The sequence below is a fragment of the Acomys minous genome, assembly GCF_964271855.1.
Source record: "Acomys minous genome assembly, chromosome: 9".
NCBI lineage: Eukaryota > Metazoa > Chordata > Mammalia > Rodentia > Muridae > Acomys > Acomys minous.
The window spans coordinates 97,647,201-97,664,779 of record NC_140490.1 but is presented as its reverse complement, the minus strand read 5'-3'; the positions used below and the strand labels follow the sequence as shown (position 1 = coordinate 97,664,779).

General features: G+C 39.5%; 1 protein-coding gene across 1 annotated transcript in view; it reads right to left on the bottom strand.

The window, feature by feature from the left end:
* CEP83 (centrosomal protein 83) overlaps window positions 1-17,579 on the bottom strand; it is a 92,774-nt gene that overhangs the window by 36,721 nt on the left and 38,474 nt on the right. Inside the window, exons 6-7 of the mRNA XM_084794405.1 lie at window positions 7,566-7,817; window positions 5,380-5,511 (exon numbers count right to left, since the gene is read on the bottom strand). Coding sequence (XP_084650531.1) covers window positions 5,380-5,511; window positions 7,566-7,817 — 384 coding nt within the window. The remainder of the gene's footprint in view (window positions 1-5,379; window positions 5,512-7,565; window positions 7,818-17,579) is intronic.

Sequence of the window (17,579 nt, the reverse complement as noted above, 5' to 3'; positions counted from 1 at the left end):
GTGTTACACCAGATTCTCTGGCTATAAATTTCAAAGCAATGATATCTGATTCTGGCCTTTTCTAAATTCTGAGATAGTATGACTTCCTTTACTTAGCTAAGTAATCACAATTCTGAGGGATGGTTTCTGTAACTAAGATTTCTAAAGACTGAAAACCTCAAGAAGCAACTTAATGTTCTTCACTTGATGTGAAATATCATTAAAGACCATCTTTAGGCCATCTCTGAAAATACCTCTAATCTGAGACACTGACACTGCATAGCTTTGTTCTAAAGCCTAACATTTACAAATTTAAACTACTTAGTTAAACATATCCCAGGTGTTCCTTTGCATTGCAAACAGCCATTTGCTAGGACTGCAAAATGTTGATGAAAATTTCAAGTTGCAAAGAAAACTGTGACACACATGTTAGAAATATTTTAAAAATTATCCTTCCTGCAATCCTTTTACATATAAAATTTCAGAAGAAACTTGCTTTGTCTGGAGTTGAAGGATGTATTGAATACTTCATTTATATGCAAACTACTTCAAGTATGCCTTAAAAAACACAAGCAATTCTAAGCAAAGTGCTAAGAAACAAGCATAGAGAAATAATACCAAACTCCTGTTTTCCTTCAGTGGAATAAGAGATTCCATTTATTCTCTAACTTGCAAAAAGAAAACAATAGTGAAGGGTGTGTGTACAGAACACAGAAGAGATGGTCAGTACACAGGTGAGCCAGAGAACTAGGGCAGAGTCGCCCTCCTCCCACCGCAAGAGTTAGAAGCCACTAGCAAAGCCCAGAGTATCCAATGTCTTATTGTTACATTTGCAGTTCCAGTTATTTCAGGAACTAAGGCAGGCTACTCAGAGCTAAAACAATGTACTGTAAATACTGAGTACTTAAATACTATTAAGCAAAACTGAAAACAGTTTATAAAGGACTTGAAGAAAAAATTGAGAATTTCCTATATCCTGAATTTACTCCTTTGTGTTTTATATCTGTTTTGATTGGAGGGGGGATGTTAAGATATTGTTATTGTAGACATTTAATCTATATGTGCTGGCCTGAGTCAGGAAGAAGCCACATCATTAATTCATTTCTAGTGGGGTTTATATTATAGGAAGTTGGAAGAATTCTTAGACTTGTTGCACTTAGGAAATTTAGGATCCCAATGAAATCAACAGGCTATTAAGGATATGAAATAGCTTGTCTAAGGTGATACAATTAATGACCAAACAGTCTCTGGGCTTAAAAGGAAAAGAAAACAAGTATTCTTTTCTTTTCTTTCTTTCTTTCTTTCTTTCTTTCTTTCTTTCTTTCTTTCTTTCTTTCTTTGTTTTTCAAGACAAGGTTTTTCTGTGTAGCAACCCTGGCTGTCCTGAACTCCCTTTGTATACCAGGCTGGCCTCAAACTCTCAGAGATCCGCCTGCCTCCACCTCCTGAGTGCTGGGATTAAAGGTGTGCACCACCATGCCTGGCCTTTATTTTCTTATTTAAGGATACACTAAAAATAAAATGAATGAGTTAGGATTCAAAGTATGTTCCTCTCATTCAAAGCCCATGGATTTTGCATTGTATTTCATTACTTATTCCAGAAAGGCATACTTTCTACACATAACCTAAATTAAGCCTAAAAACAGGCACTACCTAAAAATTAAGATATCTTAATAACTGTGATTGGGAATAGCTCATTGGTAGAGTGCCCAGCACACACAAAGGCATAACTTCCACTCCTAATACCTCAAGAAGGAGAGAAGAAGGGAAGAAAAGAAAAATGTATGTGTGTGTGTGGTGTGTAGATTTAACCTTTGAAAATCTTACTGTAGTTGAGTATGGTGGTACAGATAATGTGTACTGCATAAAGGTGGCACACCCCTTGAATCCCAGTACTCTGGAGGAAGAGGCAGGTGGATCTCTGTGAGTTTAAGGCCAGCCTGGTCTACACTAAGCTCCATGACAGCCAGAGCTACATACTAGAGAGACCCTGTCTGAAATAAATAAGCAAACAAACAAATAAATATCTTGTTTGCCTAATTTAACTTTTAGTGTCAGCAGAATTCAATGAAACATCGGGTATAAAACGTGTATGCTATAGATAAATTGAAACAAAAATAAAAAGTCACTATATATATAATCTACAACATGAAGTAGTCCGAATTATTAAATTTTTAAAAATTACATTAGATAATTATATAATTGGGAGAAGGGACATACAAGTGCAGATGCATGTTTGGAGATCAGAAGACAACTTTCACGAATAAGTACCAGGAATGGCATGCAAGAGCCTTTACCTATTGCTATCTTGCTGGCTTTTAATAGAAAGAAATTGAGTAGACTATCTTCCAAGGGTAACATCCATACATACATCTAAAATTACTATTTCCATGTTTTGAGCACAAAAAAATCCAATACTTTTATCACAATACTTTGAAAGAAAGATTTTAAACTTATACTAATAAAATACATAGCCATTTTCCAAAACAGAATGCCAGTTCAAATGTATGAAAAATGGTAACAAGAACATCCTAAGCATGAATTATTATTGGCACATTAGTTGTCTGTAGATGAATTTACATGGAAAATCAAATAGTCACAAGATTGCATGATGACAGGAAGGAGACTAGCACAGATTGTTACATGGCCACAGGTTAAAACAAAGGGCTGTGATACACTCATACAGAACCCTATTGGGGGGAGTCTATGGGAGGTACCCTGCAAGGCTAGAAAAACTGATCCTTAAGGCCATGGGTTGCTAAACAAAACCCCCAGTACCAGGGATGGGATAAGTCCCTGTGAATCATTAGTTGCAAGGCCTCAGGCTTTAACATTCTTTCTGCCCCTCTTCCTCAGTCTCCCTAAACCACTTCTCTGGGTTGCCTACTAGAACCAGGTAAGACCCTTTTGTAAAAGACCCCACACCTCATGCATGCACAGTACGGGGAAATCCATGGGAAATGAGCTGCAAACTCTTCCCCATCACCCAGTTTTCACAGTGCCAGAAGGTGCAATGCAGGCTGCTAGGAAAGGATGGGCATCCGTGTCTTCTAGGTGTGAATCCCACCATCTACAAAAGCCAACCTGTCAGGTAAGTTGTGCCCAGTTATGCACCAGGGGTACTAGTGTTACGGGGGCTACTAACTACTAACGGCTGTCTCATTAGTTTTGAGACCCAGTGCACAGGAGGTGCTACATTCTGTAAACCTGGTCAAAAACCCATGGTGGAAGAGATCATAGGCCCTAGAGGAAAACTAAATATGGATAAATGTGGGTAGAAGGAGAAAATAATCACATGTATAAAACTGTCAACAAAATTAATTGAATTTAACAAGGAAGAAAGACAATAGCTGTCTAACTTCCTAGCAAGAACAATGTCTCCAGGCAACCATGAGACTTCACGTGTGGCAATGTTAGCTCTTCTCAGTCTACACACTGCCCACAAGCCATCTCAAGACATTCTTGGCCAAGACAGTGCCTTTAGTAAACACATACATCTCTATTAGGCTCCAGTGACTACCTTAACCTGTGAGTCATTCTGATTTTTACAGTAACTGTATATACCTGCTCTGATGAACACAAAATGATTTCACTGATTTGGAAAACAATCTTATTTTCAAGATCTTAGAAAGGTCCAAGACTAAAAACAGTAGTATGTTAGTGAGTATTTGTTACAACTTATGATAAGCACTTATGTATAATACATCATTTAATTTTTTTACAATTCTACAGATATGTATATAAACATAGATAGATACCAAAGTTTCAAAGAGAAATACAAAAGTCACATAGCTAATTAAAAAACAAAACAAAAAAACCTTATATTCGATCTGTCTGACTCCAAAGCTGCTATCTTATTTCTGGTTTTTGAGATTATATACATATATAGGGAAAAACTGAATTTGAGAAAAACTTTAAGACATAAATGTTGGAGGTTGGTCTGATGTATTTTAATGCTAATTACTGCTTGCTGCCTCTGCAACCACCAGTACCTGGCCTAGAGCCTAACCTATCTGACCAATAAAAGACCATCACACCTGGGCAGGGCAAATGGCATAGGTGTAGCTAAGGTTCCCAGGTTTGGGGTGACAGAGAGAATCTTGAGAGGAGGAGAGACCAGAAGGGAAGAGAGAAGAAGGAGGCTGCACCATCATGGATTAGATGGAGGAGAAGCACATGGCTGGCGTGGATGGAGATTTGGCCCAGATGAAGAACATTAGCAAGTATTTGGGATTATGGATGGGAGGTAGCTTGACAGAAATTATTAGAAGCAGATGACATGGGATTGGGACAGGGATCCCATACCTGCCCCACTATGGGAAGTAGTTTAGAGAATTAATGTCTGCCCTGTCGCAGGTTAACTAAGGCTATTTTAAAATATAACAGGTGTCTGTGTCTTGATTGATTGCCTGCGGGTTAGAAAATACTGCCGTAATAATTATAGGTCTAATAATAAATATTGTTAGGACATACTGGTAATTTAACTGCAACATGTAAAGATGACTTAAGAACATTCAAATGACATTTTAAAGATAATTTAAAAGAAAATCATGTTGTTAGGATTACTTAGTGAAGAAATACTAACAGGTATCTACTATGTGAAGCACCCCCCAGGACCTATAAACACTGTAGGGAAAAGCAGTGTCTGTTGCCATGGAGCTGACACTTGGTTAAGGAGAAAGTGGTAAGGAGAGATTTAAAACAAACTAAAGCAACGGGCTGGGGAAATGCGTCGGCGGGTAAGAGTAAGTGATGCGCTTGCAGGATCCCAGAGCCCACACTGCAGATAACAGCCATATGTGACTCTAGTTCCGGGGGGTCTGACGCCCTCTCCTGGCTTCCTAGAGCACCACACACACATGTGACACAATAGATACATGCAGGCACACACATAAAATAATACAATCTTTTAAAAATAAAAAATAAATATATCAGATAGCATTAAGAGTTATGAAGATAAACAGAACAGGCTAGGAAAACAGAGAATAAGACAGAAGAGGGAAAATACTACTTTACTATTTTGAAGACAAGGAAGGCAAGCCTTGTGTAGATTACAACTACAGAAAGGAAGAAAGCAAGACATGTAAATATGTGAGGGAAGTTCACGGCAGGCACACAAGTGCAAAGACCCCAGCAAGAGTAAACTTTTTCAAAGAAAGTCCATGAGAGAGGAGTGAAGTGAACAGGACGGGAAACAGCGCTGATGGCTGAGGAAGGACTGAAGAAGACAGAGGTCATACAGAGTGCAGAAAACAAGAACCAGTTAGAAATCTATCACATTTAAAAGATAAGAAGATGGGGTGAAAACATATTTCAACATAGAGACTTATCCCAATGCCACACTTCGGTATCACTGTGCAGTCCCAAGCTCTCTAGAAGAAGCAAAGCACAGCAACTCACTTCACTGCTCAGAGCACTTATTTCTCGGTCAGCTTTATGCAATTTGCTGATTAAAGACGTGTTTTGTTCATTGCTTGATTGCAGCTCTCTCTCTAAGCGTTCAGCTTGTAGCTTAGCTGACTGCTTTTCAGCCTTCAAGACAAAAGATTTTTAAAGATTTACCTATAATCTTTCATATTATATTAAAAGTAAGCATTCTTTACAATGTATATGCAATCAAACACAAAAATTAACCATTCAGAACTTAAGCAACACTAACATCTCCCAATGTTTTCTCAAACTGACCTGCACAATCAATCCATCTCTTTGAGGAGAGCACGTACTGGATACCTCAGTATGGGAGTGCTGACACAGTCTAACATTTTTAGACATTCTGGCTCACAACAGTTAGGAAAAAGCATCTTAGACAGCAGCAAAAAAGGAGGCTAACAAGTCCCCCAAGTGAGTAGAGGAGCTTGCTTGCTGCCAGGCCTGATGCCCTGAACGAGATCCCCAGGACCTAAATGGCGGAAGGTGAGTACCAGCATCCACTAGCTATCATCTGCGCCAACCATGCACCCTGGCAGACAGGCACTAATATACACATATAAATGAATGTTTTATCTCATTAGTCACACACAAAATAAATGAATATAAAATAACTGAAAATCTATAATCAACAGAGATTTTTTCCCCAAAGAGACAAAGACAAAAACCTCAAAATTCTCAACTGTCCTGAAGCCTTTTGAAACATGAGCAAAGAAGCCTCTGATTTTACCCCACAATTAAGATTCTTACTGAAATCTCTAAATTGCCAGGAATTTCCTTAAAGTGATACTCAGAGTACTCTTACCAGAGAGGAAAAACTAAAAGCATCTAAACATTTCTACTGGAGATAAACAACACCAGAGTGTTTTTGTACTTATAGGATAAACCACAGGTTTAATTTTTTATGCATGTTTACTATACTAAATAGGAACTGTATTCAGCCTATAATTCAGGGAACAACTATTTTCTTCAATTATAAAGTGATATTTTGTATACAACAACAGCCAAGAAATGCTGGAGAAAAAATGCTGCCATGTATTTACTTTTCGTTTTTTCTGACAAATGATAAAAATTAAATACAGACTCTTCTGGAAAATGTCACAAATGAGCCATCTGTCTTTTGTCATCATTCAGCTTACCCTGAAAATAATCACTCTAGGTGCCCTTGCTCAAAATTCACACTGAACTATACACTATATCAGCTGCAAATACCTTACCCTGTCACTATGCAAATATATTAAGGATTGCAAAACGGCAAGCTAAAGTATCTGAAAGTAAACTGGCTTATGTCTAAGGTCCAATAACACTGACAAGTTTAACTCTGGAAATCAACTAGTACTGGCAAAATCCTCACCCTCCCACCCACCCTTAAAAATGTGACTTCTGCTCTTCAAAAGTTACCAGTGTTTTCCACATACTAGCTGACTGCCCCATCATCATTCTGTATTTTGAAGTTGGATATTAACTCTAAACTATATGCCTACAGTTTCCTTCCAGCTCAACTATCCCCTAACTATCCCAAAGGAGGGAAAACCAACGCTGACCAAATAAAATGAAAACAAGAAGTAGTATCTCTGCTCCATCAGAGGCCCTGTCCTAACATGATGGAAACCAAGTTTCCATAACTGATCCCTCCAAGGGTCCCTGTGTGGCTCTGCCGACACTGTCCTTTCTCTAATGAACATGGGGAAATAGTTCAGCAAAGATGTGTACGCATTACTAGCCCCCTAATCTTTTATCACTCTGGCTAAAAACTATTGTAAGTTATGTGCAATACATTATGTCTGCTCAAATAGGATTTATGATTTTAAGAAATTCTAGTATAAGGAATTTATAATTTCAAAATAAGTACTCTGTTTTCAGATAACTTTAGTCTTGGAAATTTGGGGGTCTTTGCACACTATACTCTATGACATTTTAAAACTTGAGTCACTTCACTTAGCTGATTATTCCCAGAGAATAACTATCCCTCATGCATGTAGGAGCACAGCCACTGCTGTTGAATCAAAACCTTTCTTCTTCACGTGTACACTTGGGACTACACAAATGCGTCAGCATTAGATCGGCGAGCATGTATTTGTGTTCTAAAAACCAAAGGCTTGTCAAGTGCACGTTTAAAACTTAAGCCATACTCTACTGGGAAGCAATTAAAGCCTTACCTCCAAGGATCTGAGTGTAGCCTGCATCTCAGCCAACTGCCTCACCTGTATTCTTTGGACATTTTCTACCTGAGCACCAGAATTCTCTTTCTCAGCCCTTAACTCTGCCACTTCAGCCTCCAACCCTTTCAGTTTCTGAAGCAAATGGGCTTTCTCGCGCGCAAGCTGCTCCACTCGCTTGCTGTCTCTTGTGGGATCTACAGTAAGCAGCTGGTTGTGCAGTTCCTCCTTATCCCTCTCCAGCCGTGCAACCTAAGAATTTGAAAGGAAGCACACACGAACTAAATTATTGAATTTTCAGTCATGAACATGCTTTACAAGTCAGTAAATTAAAATTAAAAACTGCACAACATGAAAGCTCAGGTGCGGAAATGAAGCAAAAAGGGAAAAAGTGTAAAATGTCACGTTCTTCACTCTGTGCTCAGCATGACTCAATTTTAAGGGCAGGAGGTTGTCCTGTCTTCCCTCTCTCCCCACAGTGTCTGGCACAGGGCTTAATCAGTTGCTGACTAAAATTCAAAATTGTAAATACTAATAATTATTTAAAATATATAAACCTCACAAGCCCGTGATAGGAAGTCACGCAAGGCCAATTCACAGACCACTCCTAAATGTCTTCACATGACAGTTAATTCTTTGGCTTTGTCTAGGCTAATAAATCATCTGTTTGTGAACAAGCAATTCATTCAACATCTGTATAAATAAATACAAATACAGTCAATGAACTTTTAAAGTGATGACCAAGCTTATTAAAGTCCTAACTGTAACTACAGCCCATGTTCAGTATTCCAGGGTGTATTAGTCACTGAGAACTCATAGAGACAAGATACAAGTAGTAGTCTCTTTCATAACAACTTTCATCACCAGATGCCACATGCCTCCAAATGAGTGGGTTCCAAATGGTTTCCTAACACCTGATTTATCAGAGGCCCCTTGCTGCTGAGTATTTAGGGACTAAGAAATGAGAACACACACACACACACACACACACACACACACAATTTGTTGATCTTTCTAGTTTTTTAAAAACTAACTTACTGCTTTTAACTCTACTTCCTTTGTTGTTGTTGTTGTTTTAATTTCCATCTTCTTCTGTATGGTGCCAGAGATTGAAGCCAGGGCCTTGAACAAGATACACCAGTGTTCTACACTGAGTAACAACCCAGCCTCTTCAATTCTCTTCTATTTTTTCCTCTATATTGCGGTTACCCCTTATTATTCAACTGAACCACTGCAAAAAGCATGACCAGCGGCTATTACTAGCCAAAATCAATACTGAAGACTCAATCTAAAGGATTGAGACCTCAAAAGGATACTAAAGGATTGCTTGGGGACTCAGACAAAGCTGGCAGAGTTCTCCATGAAGTAAAGAGGTGTGGGGCTTCTACAGCCTGTTTCCTCATTTTCAAATGCCAAGTGTGGCTCTTTCTCTGATCTTATTCAGCCCTACAATGACTGTGTGCATAATGGATATTAAAGATATTACCAGACCATAAAGACGGCGATACCCAGTATATAAGTATATTACCCAGAAAATAAAACTCACTCACCAAGGTAAGCATCAAAAGTCCAGCCAATGGGGTCAGTACGCACAAAACGCCAGAGCTTAACTCCCGCACAGTGCTCCCCCCCACCAAATAAATAGAAGAGAGAATAACTAATTCAACTATCTCCTATTACTTCCCCCATCTTTAATGTAGAATAGTTCCCTTCAGGTTTGTGCTTGGACTGCATTTATTCTTTTTTTTTTTTCATCTTTCAACAAACTATATGACTTTGTATTAAGTCACATTATTTTTAACTTTCTAAGACTTCATAAACACACTGTTATTTGTATTATTTTTATCCTTCCCTATCTCCTCTCTGGTTCCTATGTTCCCCATCCTTTCTCAAATTTATGACCTCCTTTTCTACTTATTGTTTCTATGAATATTGTAGGTGTACAGACACATACATACATACAACCTACTGAGTCCAGTTACTGCTGCCATGTGTACATGTATGCAGGGCTGACCACTCAGAACTGGGAATTTATCAGGAGTCTCTCATCTCTGGTGAAAACAGATTCTCCATCCCTTAGGAGCCAACTGCCTGTAGGTTTTCACTTAAGAACAGAGCCTTGAGAAGGTGTCCCCATCTACTCTGGCATTCTGAGTGATACGGTGCCTTATGCAGGCACTGTATGGTTGAGAGTTTATGGATGCTGCACCCCTGTCATGTCTAGAGGACATTTTTTAACAGCACTGCCCTGGCTCTGCCTCTTAGAACTTTTCTGGCCCCTCTTTGTGATGTTCTATGAGCCTAAGTATAGAGACTATGCTGCAGATGTCCCAACCAGGACTGTGCACCCTAGTCACATGCTCTCTACTTTTTGACCACTTGTAGACCTCTGAAGCACCCCCCCCCCAATCTCCTGCAGAAGAAGCTTCTTTGACGAAGGATGAAATACTTCTCTATGGCCTAAAGAAAAGTATTTAGAATAGTTGATATCTTCATTAATTTAGAAAGATATCAGTAGTAGGGTCCCCTCTAAAGCCTCTGCTCTTTCTACAGGTCTTAGCTGGGTTTACAGTACCAGGCATGTGTTCCCTCATACCGAGTAGCCTTAAAGTCCAATTAGACAATTGCTGGACTACCTCCAAGGTGTAAGTGCCACTACTGGATGGTTGTGGTACCCTGCCAGGCCAGTAGTTACTATGGTTCACAGGCACTGTTGATTACTTTTCTCCCTTGGCATCTTGCAGAGCACCTTAAACTACTATGGGAGTTAGTTAGTCCTCAGGGAAGAGCCTTCCAGGTCACCTTGATTCCTCAAGTCCTGTGACAAAAAATATGTGGTGTTTTCACCAATAGGGCCATACCTTCAAGTTCTAGAATGCAATCAAAGGCAATAGCGCTAACCTACATTATTTTAGGGTTTCTTGGACACCCCGGGTAAGTTACTACTTTTATCCCAGTTCAGTTTAAATGAAGAGCTCAGTCTGGGTAATTTTTAATAATTTATTTGTATTTTATGTACATCAGTGTTTTGCCTACATATGTCTGTGTGAGGCTGTCAGATTCCCTGGACAAGGAGTTATAGACAGTTGTGAGCTGCCATTTGGGTGCTGGGAATTGAACCTAGATCCTCTGAAAGAGCAGGCAGTGCTCTTAACCACTGAGCCACCTCTCCAGGCCCAAACTACATTATTTTTAAGATACTGCTTAGCATTTGCATAAGGTAACCCAAACATGTTTTGTTTGGACAGTGGTGGGGACTAAACTCAGGGTCATGAACTTTCCCACTAAGCTACAGCCGCAGCTGCTAACAGTTGTAATGCGCTATTGTTATTGGGAGGGTGGCTCACATAGGTCAGGATAAGGTATTTGAGGACAATGGTGCCCTCAAGTAAGATAAAAAGTTAGTAGTAACACTTTTGCAGCGCCCATTTTAAATATAAGCTAATGCTTGAGAGGCACCTGTGTGACACCTGCAATGAAAGCTGAGGCGATGACAAGTGGCAGCCAAGATTAGATTCTAAATCTGTAATTGCTCAACCAGAATTCACTATCAAAAACCCTTCCTGGCCAAATTGGTGACCACTGCTTTCTAATTACTAAACTCAGGAATCATTTGCATGATAGATACTAAGCACTTTGTACCCTGCGCTATTTTAGGTAGTAAAGATATGTACAGCTCAGCAGAGATGCAAACACAAACCCGTGCAGTTGAGGAGCCTATTATACTCAATCACTGCCATAGCAACACCCCCGGCTCATTCATCTGGGCACAGATTTTGGACACATCCTCGGCTCTTCCTTTTTCTTCCACTTTTAATCAGATTCACGTGTCATTTTCCGTGATGTCTTTCATTTGTTTTGATCTCAATTCTTCCTCTCAATTTCCAAAGGTCTTTCTCTAATTTCTCTTCTTTGACATCTATCCAAATCTGCCTGTATTGCAGTTACATTCACATTTACTTTAATCTCTTCTAGACTAAAAACTTGCTTGACAAGTAAGACAATGTTTAGTATTAACCAATTTTGCTTTTCTAAAAGGTGAAGTAGACGAAATGGACAGAAACACGTCAGGGATTACCAAGAGTAGTTGGCTTCTTTTTCAAGAGACAACAGTATCACTACATTTCTCTGAGGCACACATGGGAAAAGGCAGTGTCCCTAATTGCTCTATCCATCTTTGTTTTTACTGCCTTTATGGTGTAGAATACAGAAATAGCTAAGCAAACAGGCTCTACAATCAAGTACCTAGGCTTTGTCAAGTACCTAGGCTTTGTTTTTCAGCATTTTAAAGCTACTCTATACTTCCTTCTGACTTTTAAGAAAGTTGTCACTGATACCATTTTTTCTTCTGTAAACGATGTGTGTGTGTGTACTTGGATACAGGTGTTGGCTCACAGAAGCCAAAAGGAGGTGTCAGATCCCCTGGAGCTGGAGTCACAGGCAGTAGTGACCACTCAACATGGTTGCTGGGGATCAAACTCAGGTTTTTTATAAGAGTAGTACACACTCTTAACCACCGAGCCCAGCCTCCCTGTGAACTCTTAATCCTCCTGACTCAGTCTTCTCAGTGCAAGGATTAAAGCATGTATCATCACCCAGCTTGGATTGTTTTGTTTTGTTTTTTAAAATAAAACCCTTTTTTTTTTTATCAAATAATGACAAAATATAATATCTGCCATCTCAGTATTGGCATCTACTGCTACCTTACATTTAGTTTTAGGACTTTCTTGGGTTTGATGTGAGACAAAGGATTTTCAATTAAATCTTGAAACTATATAGAAAATTTGTGACTCGGAATCAAAAGTAAAATGTGTTTTAGTTTGCATCTTATGGTATCACCGAGTGATGGTAATGCCCACTATACTATGCCTCCTGAGGAAACACAAAGAGGCATCCCAGGCTCCCTGCACTGCCTACCACGGCACCAGGCTGGGTGTGGGATGCTTTACTACTCAGAAGCCTATCTTTGGTATTAGGATAATGCTGGTCCTAAAGGATGACTCAGAAAGCAGCCTACACTTTCTGGTAAGTATTATAGAGGACTTGCATACGTCCTTCCTTAAATGTAAAGTCAATTATTAGCTGCCGGTTGTTTGCCCCTGGATGCCAGACCTGAATTTATTAGTTTTTTTAGTGCTAGGTCCTTTGATTTCCTTCATATTCTTCTGAATCTTTGTCCTGAGATAGAGATAATGTATTTCAGATATTTGATTTCAAGTCTCACTTGCATACTGTTAGAACCAGAAGAGCATTTAGTCTACACCTAACTCAGTGCATCACACACTAAGGGATTTTCCATCCCAGTTGGCTGATGTAAAGATAAATTTGGACCTGTTCCATGTGAGTTCAAGGTATTGTTTTGCCTGGACCATTATCATTCCTTCTCTAGCTTTGTATAGATTCCTCACACATAGGCACTAACTAGAAATGAATTAAAAACTCAGGAGCTACCATGCAAAATACTAGTGTCCTCTTACACTCTGTCCTTCAAGTCCAGTATCATGGCCTCTCTCAATTCTGAACTCCGATTCCTCAACTCAGAGTAGTAACTATCTATGCAGCTTGAGCACCTCCTCTGTATGAAGGTTTCAGACTCACAGCCAAATATATTGAGAAAGTCTAACTTTTTTTCATAAAAATAAAGACATCTTCTATGTTTACTTTGCGATTCTTTTTAGTTCTACAAGTGAGAATAGGTGAATTCCTGAAGTCCTCATAAAAATCTTTACACTTCCACAAGGGGATGGAGAGACAGCATAGTGATATCACACATTTGTTATTCTTCCAAAGGACATGAGGTGAGCTCCCAGCACCCATAAGCTGTCCTCAACTATTGGTCACCCCAGTTCCAGGGGATCCGACATCATTTATGACCTCTGAAAGCACTAAGGCATGCAAGTGGTGCATATACATACATGCAGGTAAACCAGTCATACACATAAAATGCATAAATAATTTTTAAAAACTTCCTAAAGAATTCTGACAAGAATGAACACACTAAGGAATAGTCACTTGCTTTTATTTGTATAGGTTTTTAAAAGCACAGTATTGCATGAGTAATTAATACAAGAAAATTCAACTACAGTCAAACATTAGAAATATGTATTAAGTTCAGTTTAGGACAGTGAAGTAAAGCAACTTATTTCAGTAAAGCAGGTCTCACAGTTATCTTTAGTTTCTCACTATAATGAAAATTTTTTCAGCCAGGCAGTGGTGGCACACACCTTTAATCTCAGCAATTCAGAGGCAGAGGCAGGCGAATCTCTGAGCTTGAGACCAGCCTATTCTACAGAGTGAGTTCAAGGAGAAACCCTGTCTCACAAACAAACAAAAATCTATAATCTAAAAATACTATAATCTATCCAGGGTATAACAGTATTGTATATTTTTAAAAACTAGTATGTAGGGGGCTAGAGAGATTGCTCAGGGATGAAGAGGCACTGGCAAAGGACCCAGGTTTAAATCCTAGCACCCCCATGGCAGTTCACAACTGTCATTTCAGTACCAGGGGATCTGACACCCATACACAGACATACGTGGAGGCAGAACACCAATGTAAATAAAATAAAAAACAAAACAAAACAAAACCTAATGTCTGTGCGTTACTGAAGCATACTACACTGCTAAAAACTGTCAACAATTACCCTTAAGTGAGTCATGATTTTTCAGAAGGCACTACATTATGTTAGGGGGTGCTGCCTGATTAGGATGTTGATTGCTAATGGTTGGGACTTGTGGTAATGTCTTAAAACAAGGCAATAATAAAGCTACCCACATCAATTGACTCCTTTCATGACAGACATTTTTATAACACGTATGTTATTTGATAACTCTTTACCTACAGCAGAGCATGTAAAGGCAACTTTTATTCTCCTGGCTTGATTGTTGTCTGGGAGGCTTACTGCCTTCTGCTAACCTAGGCATAGTTCTGGAAGCTTCTAGCCTCCATACAATCTATCTAACCTAGGCCTAGAATGTTTTCAGCCTCTGAATTGCTCTGCTTGGCCTCAAACTAACTCAGCAATCTGTGCGCACGCGCGCTCGCGCTCGCGCTCCCTCCCTCCCTCCCTCCCTCCCTCCCTCCCTCCCTCCCTCCCTCCCTCCCTCTCTCTCTCTCTCTCTCTCTCTCCTTTTCTGTAACTTGTCACTCCTTTACTATCCTGGTAAAACTGTCCTTTATCTCTGCATTGCCCCTTAAGTAGCTTCCCTTTCCTCTCTCTTCTCCTGAGAGTTGGGTGTGTCTTATTCTTGAAGTTTTTCTCTGATTCTTCACTGTTTCTGCCACTCAGTTAGACAATGCTTCTACACACTAACTTTACCTTCACTGTTTGGGATTAAAGGAGTGTAAGATCACATCCGGATCTAAGCTTTTCCTTGCCTGAAACTTGCTCTATACCAGGCTGGCCTTGAGCTCAGTCGCTGCCTGTCTCCAGGATTAAAGGCATTGCTTGTATTCCAGTCAGTCACCAGACCTAGAAGACCTTTGGATGTGCTTTCTTGCCCAAACAGCCATGTTCTGAATTAACATTCCTATACAGAACTTTTCGAAGTTGGAGTCAATCTCTCAAACTCTGCCACTGCTTTACCAACTAAGTTGAAACAAAACAATATTGTAACCCTTTTATTGCCATGAGACCCACTGCATTTCAAGAACCATTTTCTTGGGCTGGGGCTGTGACTCAATGGATGGCAGTGTTAACCTATCTTGCAAGAGATTTACTTCCTACCACAGAGGGGTGGGAGCCTTCTTTACTCATCCATAAAAAGCAATTCTTCTGCTACTCAAGTTTCATTGTGAAACTGCAAAAATTAAGTCACACCTACAGGTTCTACTTTGAATACTCATACTAGTTATGTCACCTCTGCAGTTACTATGTCCACTGAAGTCCAGAAACATTCAAAGTTATCCATGAGGCCTGAAATCAACTTCTCCCAAACACTTGTTAATGTTATTTTAAACTCTTCCTATGAATCACAAATATTCTTATTGGCACTCAAATGGAGAATTGTTTCCATATGATTTCTGACTTATTCTACCCAGATTCACCAGAGGAATTATCATCTGTAGAAATTGTAGCTTCGTGAAGTATATGTCTTAAATAATGTAACTTGAAAGTCCAAACCACTCCTTGTTCCACAGGCTCGATAATGGCTATGTGGTTAACAGGGATGGAAGCTAATGAGATCTAGAAAGGAATTCTTTATCTCGGCAGTAGGTATATCGCCACCCAGGTTTTACAGACAAAACAGATTGCAGTCTAATCCTTAACGGCCTTAGAATTTTCATAGTGGTAAATGCATACTGGCTTCCACTTAACTTCACCAGCGTATCTACCCTAAACTAGAAAGTAGATTTGTTCTTTGATGCCACACAGATTTCTCTTTAAGGTGCTAAACAGCTTCTTCATCCAATAGAAGGACACTTCACTTAAGTAAAATAGTCTGTTGTTTGGTGTAGCCACTGTTTGGATTCTGCTCCAGTCTTCCTAGCAGCCTGTGATGTCATTGCCTACCCCGGGGTACATAAAAGGACAAACCCACCTACCTCTCTCTTTCGCTTTCCCTTCTCCATTCTCTTACCCTTCTCTCTCTTTTCTTGTCTTTGTTGTTCCTCTCCCTCTCTTCCTGTCTCTGTCTCTCTATCTCTCTGCCCCCTCTTCCCTTCTTTTCCTAATGCTCATATAATAAACCTCTCAATATGTCATCTGTTGTATGGCATATTTCATATTATATCTCATATTATCATCAGTTTAGCTGACTAGGGCTTCTACAGACCTTGATCTTGAACTTTTATGTTAGGCAGACAGCCTCTTTCCTTAAATCAATCAATCAATCAATCAATCAATCAATATCTCTCTCTCTCCCCCCTCTCTCTCCCCCCCTCCCTCCCCGTGTGTGTGTGTGTGTGTGTGTGTGTGTGTGTGTGTGTGTGTGTGTGTGTATTACTTTGTCTTTGTACCCCTGGCTGGCCAAGTTGGCCTCCAACTCAGAGAAATGCCTGCCTCTCCCTCTGGAGTCTTTCCTTAAGTGTTATAAACCAAATTCTGCAGTTTCATACCTTTTTTCTGTTGCTTACCAACATCTATAGTTTAGATCTGCAATGTTTTCCCCAAGACAACTATGTAAAAGGCTTACTTCCCACTTTAGAGCTATTGGGAGTTAGTAAAACTATTTAAGATGGAGGCAAACTAAGTGGTCTTCCTATCACGGCAATCTGCCCTCAAAGGAGGCATTAGACCTTCCTCTTCCTCTTTCTTTTTCCTACCAAGCATGAGGTGAACTAGTTGTTCTGCCAGGGTTGCCTCCACAATGTGTGGTTATAAGCCTAAAGCCAACCACAAATTGAAATTTCTAAAACTTTTAGCTAAAACAACATTTCTCTATTTATAAATTGGTTAATCTTGTGAATTTGTTACAACAGAGACAACTAACAAATATACCTTTCCCAACCTTCACAAAATTGAAGAGAGTTAGGACCCAAAGCATGCTTTGACTTAAAAGAATGTCCCAGCCACTCTGATCGTCTATCCAGGCAACTAAAACTCTTTCTGAATGAGCTCTTTCACTTCTTATCATTCATGTGTGTGTGCGCTCACTAAAGCAGCACTTTTGAATGCCGTCAAAAAACCTTTCCTTTGCTAACTACTGCAGTACTACAGCTAAACCTAGCTAACTGTGGGTACAAGCAGTCCAGCTTTGGACTGTCTTGCTTCTAACACACCTTCTCTGCTAAGATCAAGCATTTCTAACCTTTGGATTAAACTTCACTTGAATACTTAGAAGCCTCTGTAAAGTATTAACTGTCCTAATTTTACTATCAATGTAACTAAGGGAACAGGGCAACCCAATGAGAGAATAGTCAGTCAGTGTTATATTTAGACTCTACAACATTTCTTAAAGTGCAGTCCCTTACAAGAGCATATCATGGTGCTCCAAACAATTAGCAAAACCAAATCACAATAGCATATAATAATAAAAAGGTCTGAAACACTATAAGATTTGCCACATTACCAG